The sequence below is a fragment of the Mustelus asterias genome, chromosome 9 (assembly GCF_964213995.1).
Source record: "Mustelus asterias chromosome 9, sMusAst1.hap1.1, whole genome shotgun sequence".
Classification (NCBI taxonomy): domain Eukaryota; kingdom Metazoa; phylum Chordata; class Chondrichthyes; order Carcharhiniformes; family Triakidae; genus Mustelus; species Mustelus asterias.
Genome location: NC_135809.1, coordinates 48031596 through 48045099, shown reverse-complemented (window position 1 = coordinate 48045099; position 13504 = coordinate 48031596). Strand labels below are relative to the sequence as shown.

The 13504-nt window shown below is 42.4% G+C and overlaps 1 protein-coding gene across 2 annotated transcripts in view; it reads left to right on the top strand.

The window, feature by feature from the left end:
- cadps2 (Ca++-dependent secretion activator 2) overlaps nucleotides 1-13504 on the top strand; it is a 660384-nt gene that overhangs the window by 581425 nt on the left and 65455 nt on the right. For both annotated transcript variants that reach the window (XM_078220144.1, XM_078220143.1), the window contains 3 exons: nucleotides 4950-5024; nucleotides 8832-8915; nucleotides 10278-10310. In XM_078220144.1, the coding sequence (XP_078076270.1) occupies nucleotides 4950-5024; nucleotides 8832-8915; nucleotides 10278-10310 (192 nt within the window). The remainder of the gene's footprint in view (nucleotides 1-4949; nucleotides 5025-8831; nucleotides 8916-10277; nucleotides 10311-13504) is intronic.

Genomic DNA, 13504 nt, shown 5'->3' with positions numbered 1-13504 from the left:
AATCTGAGGCCATGCCACTTCTTCGTACTTTTCAGCCTGATTTATTTATTTTTAAGGGTGCATGTTGATCCTCAAAGGTGCAAAATGATAACAATAAAAATGAACCAATATACGACATTGTTTTTTTTCGGATTTCATAACACGAGCAAAAGGAATTCCTTTGTCCAGTTCCTACCAAAAGTTATACTGAAAATAATTGGTGACATTACGGAAGGATTTTCTCTCGTCATTCAGGCCAGTGGGATTTCAGGTCCCTCTGGCAGTGCAATCTGGCCCACGGGTTTTACAGTGGTGTGAGGTGACATCAATGGGAAATCCCATTGACAGCCTCGGTACCGGAGAATCCTGCCATTAGTGAACGGAGTGCTGCCTTCTACCGCTGAGAATCATGTGTTAAGACCCAGGCCAGAAAGTCCAAGGTGTTTTGTGAAGTTAGTCTAGACCCTAAGTTTTATATTTGATTTTGGCTTGGGTGAGCATAAGGTGTTTCACTCCAGGCATGATTCAAGTGACCCACTAGGAAGCTTTCATCAAACAAAGTTTACTTAAGAACACAGTTAAACTATAACAAAAAGAAGTTACATAACTTCATCAATTACCAAACTTAACCATGACACAGTATAACTCCTAACACTAGCTATCTCTGCTGTTCCAAGTTAAACACCATCCCACAGACACACACCCTTCTTCAGACATAACACAAAAAGCAAGTATGCTCACGTGATGCTGGATCTTCAGCTTTTTAACACCTGCTGTGAATTCGTCCTTTGAATGTTGGATCAAATCTCCAAGGCTCCCCAGTCTTGGAACTTTCAGAAACCCTCTGGAGAGAGAGAGAGAGAGAGAGATAGAGGCATTGCTTTCTTCCACCAGCTTCTGGCAGCAACTGATAAATGAAACTTGAATGCTCTGTGGGGAAATAAACTGTCCTCAGTAACATGACATAACCTGTCAATCAACCTCAATCAAGCTCCACTCCACAATCCTAAGGGACCATTAAAACCACAGAACACTGCAGTATCCAGATTAAAATCAAAATGATATCAATTATATTGCCTCAGCAGCAATAAAGGACACTGGCTACAGACAACATGGTGCCGACAAATTGCCAAGGACTGCAGAAACATCCCACAGAGAAACATGATTAAAATACATTTCTTAAAGGCACAGTTCCGTCACGAAGGCCAGAGAATTCCCCCCACTACACCACGTACACGATAATCCTGTGTGTCTGTGTTGTACAGATATCTTATTTATTGCAGTCCTGCTTTCTACCCTGGCCAGTAGCCAAGTAGGATCATGTGATTGTGGACTTTGCATTTCTGTTTCTTGGAGCCACTCTGCAGAACTTTTTATAGAACAAATTAAAACAATTACACAGATTTTAAAATATTTTTTTCATAAATGTGTAACTAAAACTGTTCGATTTGTTTTGGTTTAATCCCTTTATTTTTCACTTGGTGTTGCTGTCAATCATTCCAAGGTCATATCCATCATAAAGGAAGTAGAAATTGAACTTCCGGTACCCAATTTAACATGATACCTTAATTTCAGACTCAGTACTATCCCTACATGATTATTCCCACTCGTGCACAGTTCCTATGGCTTCTCTGTGTAATGTGGGCAATCTTGTGTAAAATTTCACCTACTTGATGCTGCCAGAATTCTCCGACCTCGCTCATAGCTGAGATTCTCCTGTCCCGCTGCAGTGAATGGAGATGTGGCTGAGCGCCAAATTCTCTGTTCTCACTGGCAGCAGAAATGGGACATGGATGGATCGAGAATTCCAGCCCCTGCTTTGAGACTTTCACAGCTCACTTAGGAGTCCAACTAAAGCAAGGAAGAGTTGACGATGTTCCATCGGTTTGGGCTTGCTTTAAATCTTAGTCATAGTGAGGAAGGAAGGACGAAGTGGTTTCCCTAATTTCTCCTTCCACTGATCTAAAGGTGCTGATTCATGCCTGGTTTTGGCTGAGCTAACTGCTGTTGATTGTGACTAAAGTAACGTTCAACAACTGGCCTCAGATCCTGAGAGTTGTGGAATGGGGACATCAGATATAATGCCTCCTCCTCCTGATACATTGACTCCTGCTGGAAAATGTGTGCATGTATATGTATCAGGATGGATTATAGGACCTATTTAATTTATATTCAGGGGATATGGGCATCACTGGCAAGTCCAGCATTTTATGCCCATTTCTAATTGCCCACATTGCTGTCTCCTTGACCCACTGTAGTCCACATGGTGAAGTTATTCCTGCAGTACCATTAGGGAGGAAGTTCCAGGATTCTGACCCAGAAACAAACCGGGAACAACAATCTTTTTCCATGTCAGGATGATGTGTGGCCTGGAGGGGAACTTGAAGGTGATGAACTTCACAAGTAGAATCATAGAATCCTACAGTGCAGAAGAAGGCCATTTGGCCCATCGAGTCTGCACTGACAGCAATCCCACCCAGGCCCTATCTCCATAATCCAATGCATTTATTTTAGCTAATCCCCCTGATACTATGGGGCAATTTAGCATGGCCAATCCACCTAATCCACACATCTTTGGACTAATGAGTAATTCGCTCATTAGGGCTCTCACAGCCAACTCCAATCCTGCCATAATCTGATGTCTACATCTGCATGCATCCCAGCAGGGTTAGTGTATAATGATTGCAATCAGGGGCCTTAGTCAAAGATGTTTGCTATCAATCATAGTGCCCTACTTTTCTTCTGCACTTACATCAGCACAGACTAGAGCTCAAGCTCAGGACCTTCTGTAATGTATTTTTGAGTTCCACATCAGATGCTACATATATCCAGCAATGAACATAGGAACATTGGAATTTGAAGTAGAAGTAGGCAATTCAGCCCTTCGAGTCTGCCCCACCATTCAATCAGATCATGGCTGATCTCTCCTTGGTCTCAAATCCATCTACCTACTTGTTCCCCATAAAAAAACATTATTATTTCTTATCAAAAATATATCTATCTATCCCCTTCTTGAAACCATTTAATTATTTAGACTCCACCGCACCATGGAGCAGCAAGTTCCACAAATTTACCACCCTCTGCAAGTAGTCCCTCCTCCTCAGTTTTAAATCTACCATCTCTCAACCTATACCTGTGACCTCTTGTTCTGGATTGCCCCATAAGAAGAAACATTTGGTCTACGTTTACCTTATCAATCTGTTTTAGCATTTTATATACCTCGATCGGATCCCCATATCAGAAAGAGATGGCATGAAAGGATAAAATGAAGCCCCATTTTATTCTTCCATGCCACCTCTTTCTGATATTATAGAAAGAGCTCATAGTGCCAATAGATGTAGAATGTAGACTTAATGTATTGATCAATAAAAAATTACTTTTCGGGGAAGAATGTGCAAGATAAAATTTCGCAAAAGTAAGTTTAATTTTTGCTCTGTTTAAATTCAATACCAACATTCAATTTGTTGTGATATTTCACTTTGTTTGAAGCCCAACCATAAATATTGGCTTCATTTGTGAGCTCTAATTCTGTGGAAAGTTGTGTAATTAAACTGAAATTAAGTAATCCATTCCTGTGTTATCATAATTTGAATGCACTGCAGGAAATAGAAGCGACAAGCTGCTCCTTTCATAGCGCTGAAAACTGGCATTGTTTCAATGTGGATTTGTCCATAAGGCAAGAGCAGGTTCTTGAAAACACTGGGCGTAGATCTGTGCAGTTGGAGTGTAATACACAACAAAGGACAACAACGTGCATCTGTATTATGCTCCTCATGTAAAAGAAGCATCTTTGAACACTCAACAAGGCAGAAAGGTGGACACAAGACATGAAAAGAAGGAATTAGTGAGGGAGAAATCAAAGGCGCAAATGGAGGTTTTTAGGAGGCTTTTGGGAGCAGGCGGAGGATGTGGGTATAGCAAGGCAAAATCGATTTGGGACTGAATTCTTAAGGGCAGACCTGCAATGTGCAAATGATCGGGCTCCTATTGTACAACACAGAGCATGGGGAACAATTAGTTATTTTGGGGCAACTATTGACTAGGTTACCAGTTTGTATGAAGGGTAATGCTTTTGCCCTTAAATGTTTTGGACTGCTGTAATTAAGAAATTAAGGCAAAGTTAACTGACAACTGAGGAGTTTTGGTATTTTTAATGTACATGCCTGACAATCATGTTTAAGGCCCCATGTCCTTGAATTTTGACAGGTTAGTCCTTCTAAGTAAAACTCCTTACAAAAGACATGCGAGAGACTGCTAGTAGTGAAAGATTAGGTCTTTCAGCTTATTTATTAATCATAATTTAAAGCTTGGCAGTTTACAAAAGAAAGGGAAGAATACCGTTCTTGGAAAATGTTTTGTACGACTGTGTGTCACCTGTTAATTTGCTACTAACCTTTCTGCTTTGTTGTCAGCAAAAAATTTAATTTCATCTTAAGTTAAATTTATTTTCAGCAAGGATTCTGTGAACCCAAGTGAACTGCTGCTTGCTGTGTGAATGCGTAGTCCCTTGTGCAGCTAACAATCAGGGTCTCTCTTTTTTCACAGAACAGCTTAAATGACTTAAGAAAGAGAGTTGTCAGACATAAAATGTTGCATTAATTGAATCTTCTCCTAGCCTTTCATTTACCCAACTGGATGGGTCTTTAGAAAAAGCACATGGCTGTCCTAATTGCAATGAAGCCGACAAAAAAGTATCCTTCACATTCCTGTGCCTGAATGAGGTCTACAACTCAATTCACTCAGATAATAGACCTATTAGCTGCTTAACGCGACAGTGTACATGGGAAGCTTTCTAGCACTGAATGTAAAACAGCATTGGGTGGGGAGCTTGTACTCAAGGTTTTCTATTTGAAATCCCCCAATTATAGTTTTTAATTGTCTTTGAGATGGAAGAAGACATTGTTTTCACAATCATTCCTTTTTTTCTCTCTCAAGTTGCAACTTTATTCTCTTTTTTTTTCAAATTGCAGCAGCAGTATCACTCAAAAATTGATGATTTGATTGAAGAAACCTTCAAAGAAATGATTTCCCTCCTGGTTTCAAAGGTAAGAAATGGTCTGAGGAACTTGCCATTGCCGACGACTGTTTGTTCTTACTGCACTACCTGCAGGATGTGGTGGTACCGTGATTTTCTATTTTCCCCCGATCCCTGCTTCAAGGCAAGGTGATGTCAACCAGGTCACCTCATGGATTGAAACCTGGATGTACTGGGGTTCAGTGTGGGCCTTTTGCATTTTTCAAAACAGCCTGGTAATCTCTGTGCAAAAAAGCTGAGAGAATTTCTCTTCTCTCATTTCTATAGACATACCAGATGCCATCAATTATACAAATCCCAGGGTCATTTCTTGATTTGCTCTATAAACTAAAAATAATATTGGGTTTATTGTTCATCTTTCAAAGGCCACAGCAATGACACATTCATGATGGCTCCTTCTGATCAGATATATCAATGTGTGTGTCCGCTTATCCTTTCTTTGTGGGTACCAGACAAGTCAGTAATAATAGCTAAAGCTATGTGCCCAGCATTAAATATAGCCTACTGTGATTTCTGCTCTCACTGCCTACTCCAAGTTGATGATGATTCATACTTCTGTGCGCTCTCTCAATTCATGAGCAGCAGCAGGTTTATTAGCCAATAAACCTTATATCACCATTACAGCAAGCAGTATCTTTGTTTCAGAATGCTGGCATTGAACCCTGCAGCAATTAACATTCCTGCATGGTTTATATACCACTCTTTCTTCATCATTAAAGCATTTAAGCGGAACATTGGTGCCATCCTTGGTTCATGGAACTGGAATCAGCTTGGCCATTTTACTAACTTGGTCAAGAGATAACGAGTACCTCCACTCTGTCTCATGCTGCTAACATTTTCCATTAGTTGCCCTGCAGCCTGCTGTAAAACAGCTTTTTTAATTTAATTTTGATATTTAGAGTGTTAGAGGGATGAAACTCTCAACGACTCTCTGCTAACTTTACAAATGTAACTCAGTGTTTGGGCTGACAGATGAAGATTAATATCATAGAATCCTACAGTGCAGAAGGAGGCCATTTGGCCCATCGAGTCTGCACCAACCACAATCCCACCCAGACCCTATCCCCATAACCCCACGCATTTACCCTAGCTAATGCCCCTGACACTAAGGGGCAGTTTAGCATGGCCAATCCACCTAACCCACACATCTTTGAACTGTGGGAGGAAAGCGGCGCACCCGGAGGAAACCCACACAGATATGAAGAGAATGTGCAAACTGCATACAGACAGCGACCCAAGCCGGGAATTGAACCTGGGTCCCTGGCACTGTGAGATAGCAGTGCTAACCACTGTGCCACCCTGAGGCCATATCCTCCATTACGGAAGTGGTGAAACTTTCTCCTCCCCTACACCAAACAAAAATCAGTGTACAACTCATATTTACACAGTGAGCGTGATCTTACCAGTCGTTCAGGTCCCACTGCCGCTGCAAGTGAGGATGGAGAATTTGGCGCTCAGCCAAATCTCCATTCGTTGACGTGGGGCTGGAAAATCCCGCCAGCCTGAATGGACAGAATCCTCTGTCCAATGTATTTCACGTGGAAAAATGTCCCAAAAGTGTTTTGCAGAAACTTGCGATTGCCAGGCCAGAAGAGGGGATATATTTTTGTTTGAAACCCTACAGTGCAGAAGGAGGCCATTCGGCCCATCGAGTCTGCACCGACCACAGTCCCACCCAGGCCCTACCCCCACATATTTACCCACTAATCCCACTAACCTACACATAACAGGACTCTAAGGGGCAATTTTTAACCTGGCCAATCAACCTAACCCGCACATCTTTGGACTGTGGGAGGAAACCGGAGCACCCGGAGGAAACCCACGCAGACACGAGGAGAATGTGCAAACTCCACACAGGCAGTGACCCGAGCCGGGAATCGAACCCGGGACCCTGGAGCTGTGAAGCAGCAGTGCTAACCACTGTGCTACCGTGCCGCCCCATATACTGGGTTTGAAAAAGGTGATTGGAAGAGAAATGGAAAAGGAAGATACAGCCAGGCAGTGGAATCTAGATGCCTGAAGTCACGGCCATTAGTGATCAGGCCAAGGGAGAGCAGGGATGTACTAAAACAGGAGTTCTCAAACTGGGGTCCGAGGGGCCCGTAGGATTCTCCCAGGGATCTGTGACAGGATAGTACATTTTGAAAAATGCCGCAGAGCTGCTTGGCCAGTCAGAGACTGGCTTTTGGAGAAGCAGGGCCTTGGAGTGTGAGAGTGTGAAAGAGGGGAATGAGTGTGTGTGTGAGGGAGGGGAACGTGTGTGTGTGTGTGTTATTTAAAGGGTGCCCCAAGTTAAAAAAATAAAACCCCGCCACAGTGGGGAGGGGGGATGCCTAATGTGGGGGGAGCCCGCTAATAATATGTTCATGTGTGGTAAAGGGGTTCCTAACCGTTCATGACAGAAACCTCATTACATCATTGGTGAGTGGTGGGGATAATCAAAAGGGAAAATCCCACCTGCTGTTTGGGGACTCTTGTTGGATTCCCTGCCCCCACCAAGTTTCATAACCACCAAAAATCCCAGCCAGTACCTGCAGTCTTGACAACATTTAGGTAAAATAAATTATGTCCTGCCCAAGACAGGATCACAGCCTGAGCATTATTCTTCCTGAATGTCTGCGGCGTCAGTTATTATCCTTCTTCCTTATGTCTGGCACCATTGCTAGCCCAAAAAGCAAGAATTTATGGAAAATGGGGAACAAAACAGATGGTGAGCACACCAAACTGACACAGACGGAAAAAGTGTTCATTAGACATGAGGTTCAGTGGACAGTGGCAGCATACAGAACATCCCTTGTTCTATCCACAGATCCTTAAAGGTGGCAGCACAGGTGGAAAAGGTGGTGAAGAAGACATATGGCATGCTTGCCTTTATTGGATGGGGCATAGAGTATAAAAGTTGGCATATGATGTTGCAGTTATATAGAACGTTGGTTAGGCCACATTTGGAATACTCCATCCAGTTCTGGTCGCCACACTACCAGAAGGACATGGAGGCTTTGGAGAGAGTGCAGAAAAGGTTTACCAGGTTGTTGCCTGGTATGGAGGGTATTAGCTATGAGGTGAGATTGAGTAAACTAGGGTTGTTCTCCTGGAAAGACGGAGGTTGAGGGATGACCTAATAGAAGTTTATAAAATTATGAAGGGCACAGATAGGATGAACAGTTGGAAGCTTTTTCCCAGGTCAGAAATGACAAACACAAGGGGTCACAAGTTCAAGGTAAGGGGGGCAAGGTTCAATACAGATATGCAGTGGACGTATTTTACACAGAGGGTGGTGGGGGCCTGGAATGCACTACCAAGCAAGGTGGTTGAGGCAGACACGCTAGGATCATTTAAGACTTATCTGGATAGCCACATGAACAGACTGGGAATAGAGGGATACAAACGGATGGTCTAGTTAGGAACACATGATCGGTGCAGGCTTGGTGGGCCGAAGGGCCTGTTCCTGTGCTGTATTGTTCTTTGTATAACCACAGTCCAAAAATATTCATGTTATGTATAGACGTACACAGTGAGGAAAGGTGGGACAGAGGATTTTTCTCTCTTGAATGAGTAATGTAACTCGATGCTAAATTTGGATGAGTGCCTGATTATTTTCCACAACTTATCCTTATGTATTTTATTGATGCCATTTGGTAACAAATTAAAATGGTAAAGGTTTAATATAGCATTCATTCATGTCCCATGCTATGGGATACATATGGTGTACTTACTTTCTGCATTTGAAGAATCTGTTTGCCATTGTGCTACATAATTTACAGTTTCTTATATAGTGATATCATTTTCTCTCTCCCCCCGCCCCCCCAAACACCAGTTTGGGTTCGTACTGGAAGGTGTACTATCGAAGTTGTCAAGATATGATGAAGGAACCTTCTTCTCCTCAATCTTATCATTCACTGTAAGTAATCTGAGGAATTTGCGCATTAGGGCTAGGGTTATTCAGTGAATAAAGTACTGCAACAGCACTAATTGAATGGAAAAGCTATCGAATGGTGTTGAAATTAAACATTTGCTTTGTTTCCATTTATGGATAATGTCCTCAGAGATCAAAGGCAGCCCTCCAATTATGTGTGTGAGGGGCTGGGAGCCATTTTGAGGCCTCATGTGGGCTTCCTAACCGAGATCATTGGATTCAGGCCAGTCCAGCGCTGGGTGGCCCTGAAGCTGCCTAATTGACAGCAAGGTAGGAAAGAGGAGCCTGGGGTCTAGAAGGAGTTTTCTCTGGCCCTCAGAGATAATTTGGAGGTTACCTTTTCACAGCCTCTTTGGCTCTATCACTGGTGAAATTAGTCAGAAAATACACAGCACGTGCTCCCAGCCAGTCCTATCCGAAAACAATAGTCACAATCTAATTTGCATATCAACAGCCTGAAACAGGACATCAATTCATCTGCCCAGCTCACATAAGATTTGCAGCTGGCCAAATATCTGTTAATTGAAGGTTAGGTTGAAGCCATTACCTCATTTCAACAAGCTGAAACTAGGTGTGTACTCACACGCAGTGAGCGATCTTGCTCCCATCCGTGCATTATCAGGAAATCACCCTGACCACAGTCTTCATTCTGGGACAAGTGAGGTTCCTCCACTTCCAGCCACACTAGAAAAATCCATCAGGTTAATACATTTCTAATCCCAAAAAATATGTAATTTTTAAAAAAAGGTAATTCTTTTATATTTGCAAGGATACACTGAGACCACCCGACCAACTTTATTTAGTTCTAACCAGCAGTGAATTCTTTTAACCTCTGGAGTTCTAAAATTGATATCCAGCGACGCAGTTCCACTCTTTTGTAATGAGAGTTATTTAGCATCATGAACAAATTCTTCCATCTCTAATGCTTTGGGCACTCTACCAATTCTTCAATTATTGCAATGTACATCAGATTATTTCCCCTTCCCTCCAAGTTGGCACCATGACTTTGGCCTTTCTTCGCTCCCTTAGGGTTGGGCAGGCCTGAGCATTATAGTTTCACTTGGCTTCTTCTGACTAAAACCTCACCGGAGGAAAGTACAATTTGTGTCATTCAACAGCATCTGAGTTCACATTTCTGCTGGGGGTGGGGGGATTCAGTTGTAAATTTGCAATAAATGTAATCTTGTAGCTCGCGAGCAGGGTGCTTGAGGGTAGCAACAAAAGCAGTTTGGTGTGAAGGAGTTCAAAGAGCTGGCTGATTTTCACAAGGTTACTATATTCTTCCTTTCACACTTGCATGTCAAAAAATGCCTTGTGCCCCATCTCTGTTCTCTTTCCCCCCTTCAGGTGAAAGCTGCCGCAAAGTACGTCGATGTTCCTGTGAGTATTGCTGCCTTGTGCTTTCCTTTTAGAATAATGATTCAGAAAATGAGTGAGTGATTGATGTTAAGTCTATATCCTTGAAATAGCACCATGTCACATATACCAGTGAAAACATAAATCACCTCGATATGCACAAAAATAATCACGAGAGGAAAATGTACCTTTTTTCATGCTCCTGTTTATTGCTTAACTTTTCATAAGATCACAGCCTTTTGCTAGCCATACTTTACAACTATACTAAAAGCAAAGCTGATAATTATTAGGATTTCATATGATCTGATTTATTATTGTCACATGTATTAGGATACAGTGAAAAGTATTGTTTCTTGCATGCTATAACAACATAAGAACTAGGAGCAGGAGTAGGTCATCTGGCCCCTCAAGTCTGCTCCGCCATTCAATAAGACCGTGGCTGATTTATTCGTGGACTCAGCTCCACTTACCCGCCCGCTCACCATAACCCTTAATTCCTTTACTGTTCAAAAATTTATCTATCCTTGCCTTAAAAACATTCAATGAGGTAGCCTCAACTGCTTCACTGGGCAGGGAATTCCACAGATTCACAACCCTTTGTGTGAAGAAGTTCCTCCTCAACTCAGTCCTAAATCTGCTTCCCCTTATTTTGAGGCCATGCCCCCTAGTTCTAGTTTCACCCGCCAGTGGAAACAACTTCCCTGCTTCTATCTTATCTATTCCCTTCATAATCTTATATGTTTCTATAAGATCTTCTCTCATTCTTCTGAATTCCAATGAGTATAGCCCCAGTCTACTCAGTCTCTCCTCATAAGCCAACCCTCTCAGGTCCGGAATCAACCTAGTGAATCTCCTCTGCACCCCCTCCAGTGCCAGTATATCATTTCTCAAGTAAGGAGACCAAAACTGTACACATTACTCCAGGTGTGGCCTCACCAGCATCTTATACAGCTGCAACATAACCTCGCTGTTTTTAAACTCAATCCTGCTAGCAAGAAAAGAAAAAATTCCATTTGCCTTCTTAATTACCTGCAAACCAACTCCTTGAGATTCCTGCACAAGGACACCCAGGTCCCTCTGCACAGCGGCATGCTGCAATTTTTAATCAATTAAATAATTGTCCATTTTGCTGTTATTCCTACCAAAATGGATACCCTCACATTTACCAACATTGTATTCCATCTGCCAGATCCTCACCCACTCACGTAGATTATCTATATCCCTTTGCAGACTTTCAGCATCCTCTGCACACTTTGCTCTGCCACTCATCTTAGTGTCATCTGCAAATTTTGACACACTACACTTGGTCCCCAACTCCAAGTCATCGATGTAAATCGTAAACAACTGCGGTCCCAACACTGATCGCTGAGGCACACCATTAGTCACTGATTGCCAACCAGAAAAACACCCATTTACCCTCCCTTTTGCTTTTTGTTAGTTAACCAATCCTCTATCTATGCTAATACATTACCCGTAACACCGTGCACCTTTATCTTATGTAGCAGTCTTTGGTGCGGCACCTTGTCAAATGCCTTCAGGAAATCCAGATACACCACATCCACAGGTTCCCCATTGTCCACTGCTCATGTAATGTTCTCAAATAATTCCACCAAATTAGTCAAACATGACCTTCCCTTCATGCGTCTTACCAATGGGACAATTTATATCCAGGTGTCGCGCTATTTCTTCCCTGATGATAGAATCAAGCATTTTCCCTACTACAGAAGTTAAGCTAACCGGCCTATAGTTACCTGCCTTTTGTCTACCTCCTTTTTTAAACAGTGGCGTCACATTTGCTGTTTTCCAATCTGCGGGAACCACCCCAGAGTCCAGCGAATTTTGATAAATTACCACTAGTGCATTTGCTATTTCTCCCGCCATCTCTTTTAGTACCCTGGGATGCATTCCATCAGGACAGACACAGCATAACATACGTAGAGAAGGAAACAAGAGGGTGCAGAATGTTACAGTCATAGCTAGGGTGCAGAGGAAGCTCAACTTAATATGAGGTGGGTCCATTCAAAAGTCTGATGGCAGCAGGGAAGAAGCTGTTCTTGAGTTCATTGAAACGTGACCTCAGACTTTTGTATCTTTTTCCCGATGGAAGAAGGTGGAAGAGAGAATGTCCGGGGTGTGTGAGGTCCTTGATTATGCTGGCTGCTTTGCCAAGGCAGCGGGAACTGTAGACAGAATCAATGGATGGGAGGCTGTTTTGCATGATGGACTGGGCTTTGTTCATGACCCTTTGTAGTTTCTTGCAGTCTTGGTCAGAGCAGGAGCCATGCCAAGCTATGGTACAACCAGAAAGGATGCTTTCTATGGTGCATCTGTAGAAGTTGTAGCGGACATGCCAAATTTCCTTCGCCTCCTGAGAAAATAGAGGCGTTGGTGAACTTTCTTAACTATAGCGTCAACATGGAGGGACCAGGACAGTTTGTTTGTGACCTGGACACCTAGAAACTTGAAACTCTCGACCATTTCCACATCATCCCCTTTGATGTAGACAGAGATGTGTCCTCCACAATGGTTCCTGACTAGCTCCTTTGTTTTGCAGACATTGAGAGAGAGAGATAATTGGTGTCACATCAATTCACCAGATTCTCTATCTCTTTCTCGTACTCCGTCCCATCATTGTTTGAGATCTGACCCACTACGGTGGTGTCATCAACAAACTTGAATGAACAGACTCGCAGGAAAGTGTGGAATATTTCCTGTTGGTGTTACTAAAATGGCTCAGATCAATGGTAGTCAGTCATCTCTATTGATACATGAATTATGCATTATGTATGGTGGGTGAGTTAATTGGAGAGGTGGGAGGAGGCAAGAGGACAAGGCTGGACTTTTTTGAACAGTTTCTATTGTATTAATTCTTAGATGAATTCATTATCTTATTACCTATCCAATAATTTGTAAGAGATGTCTGCAGTTTGGTAAGTGATGGCAGGGAAATTCAATTCTAATAACTTGGATGGAAACCCACAACAAACTAGTTTTAACAATGGTAGCAAATACATAAATGAAGAAACCTTTCCACCCCCTCAATACTGATTGCACTGAGGGGCAAAGCACCTATCTACCTGGAGATGAATTAAGAAGTGTAAGCTGTATGTGTTCTTGTGCTGAATAGACTAAAGCTTTTTCATTGAATAATACCACTCTTTTTAGCTAAATTATTCTTTAGGTAGTATGTTATTATTGAGCTCAAAAGGGAAGAATGG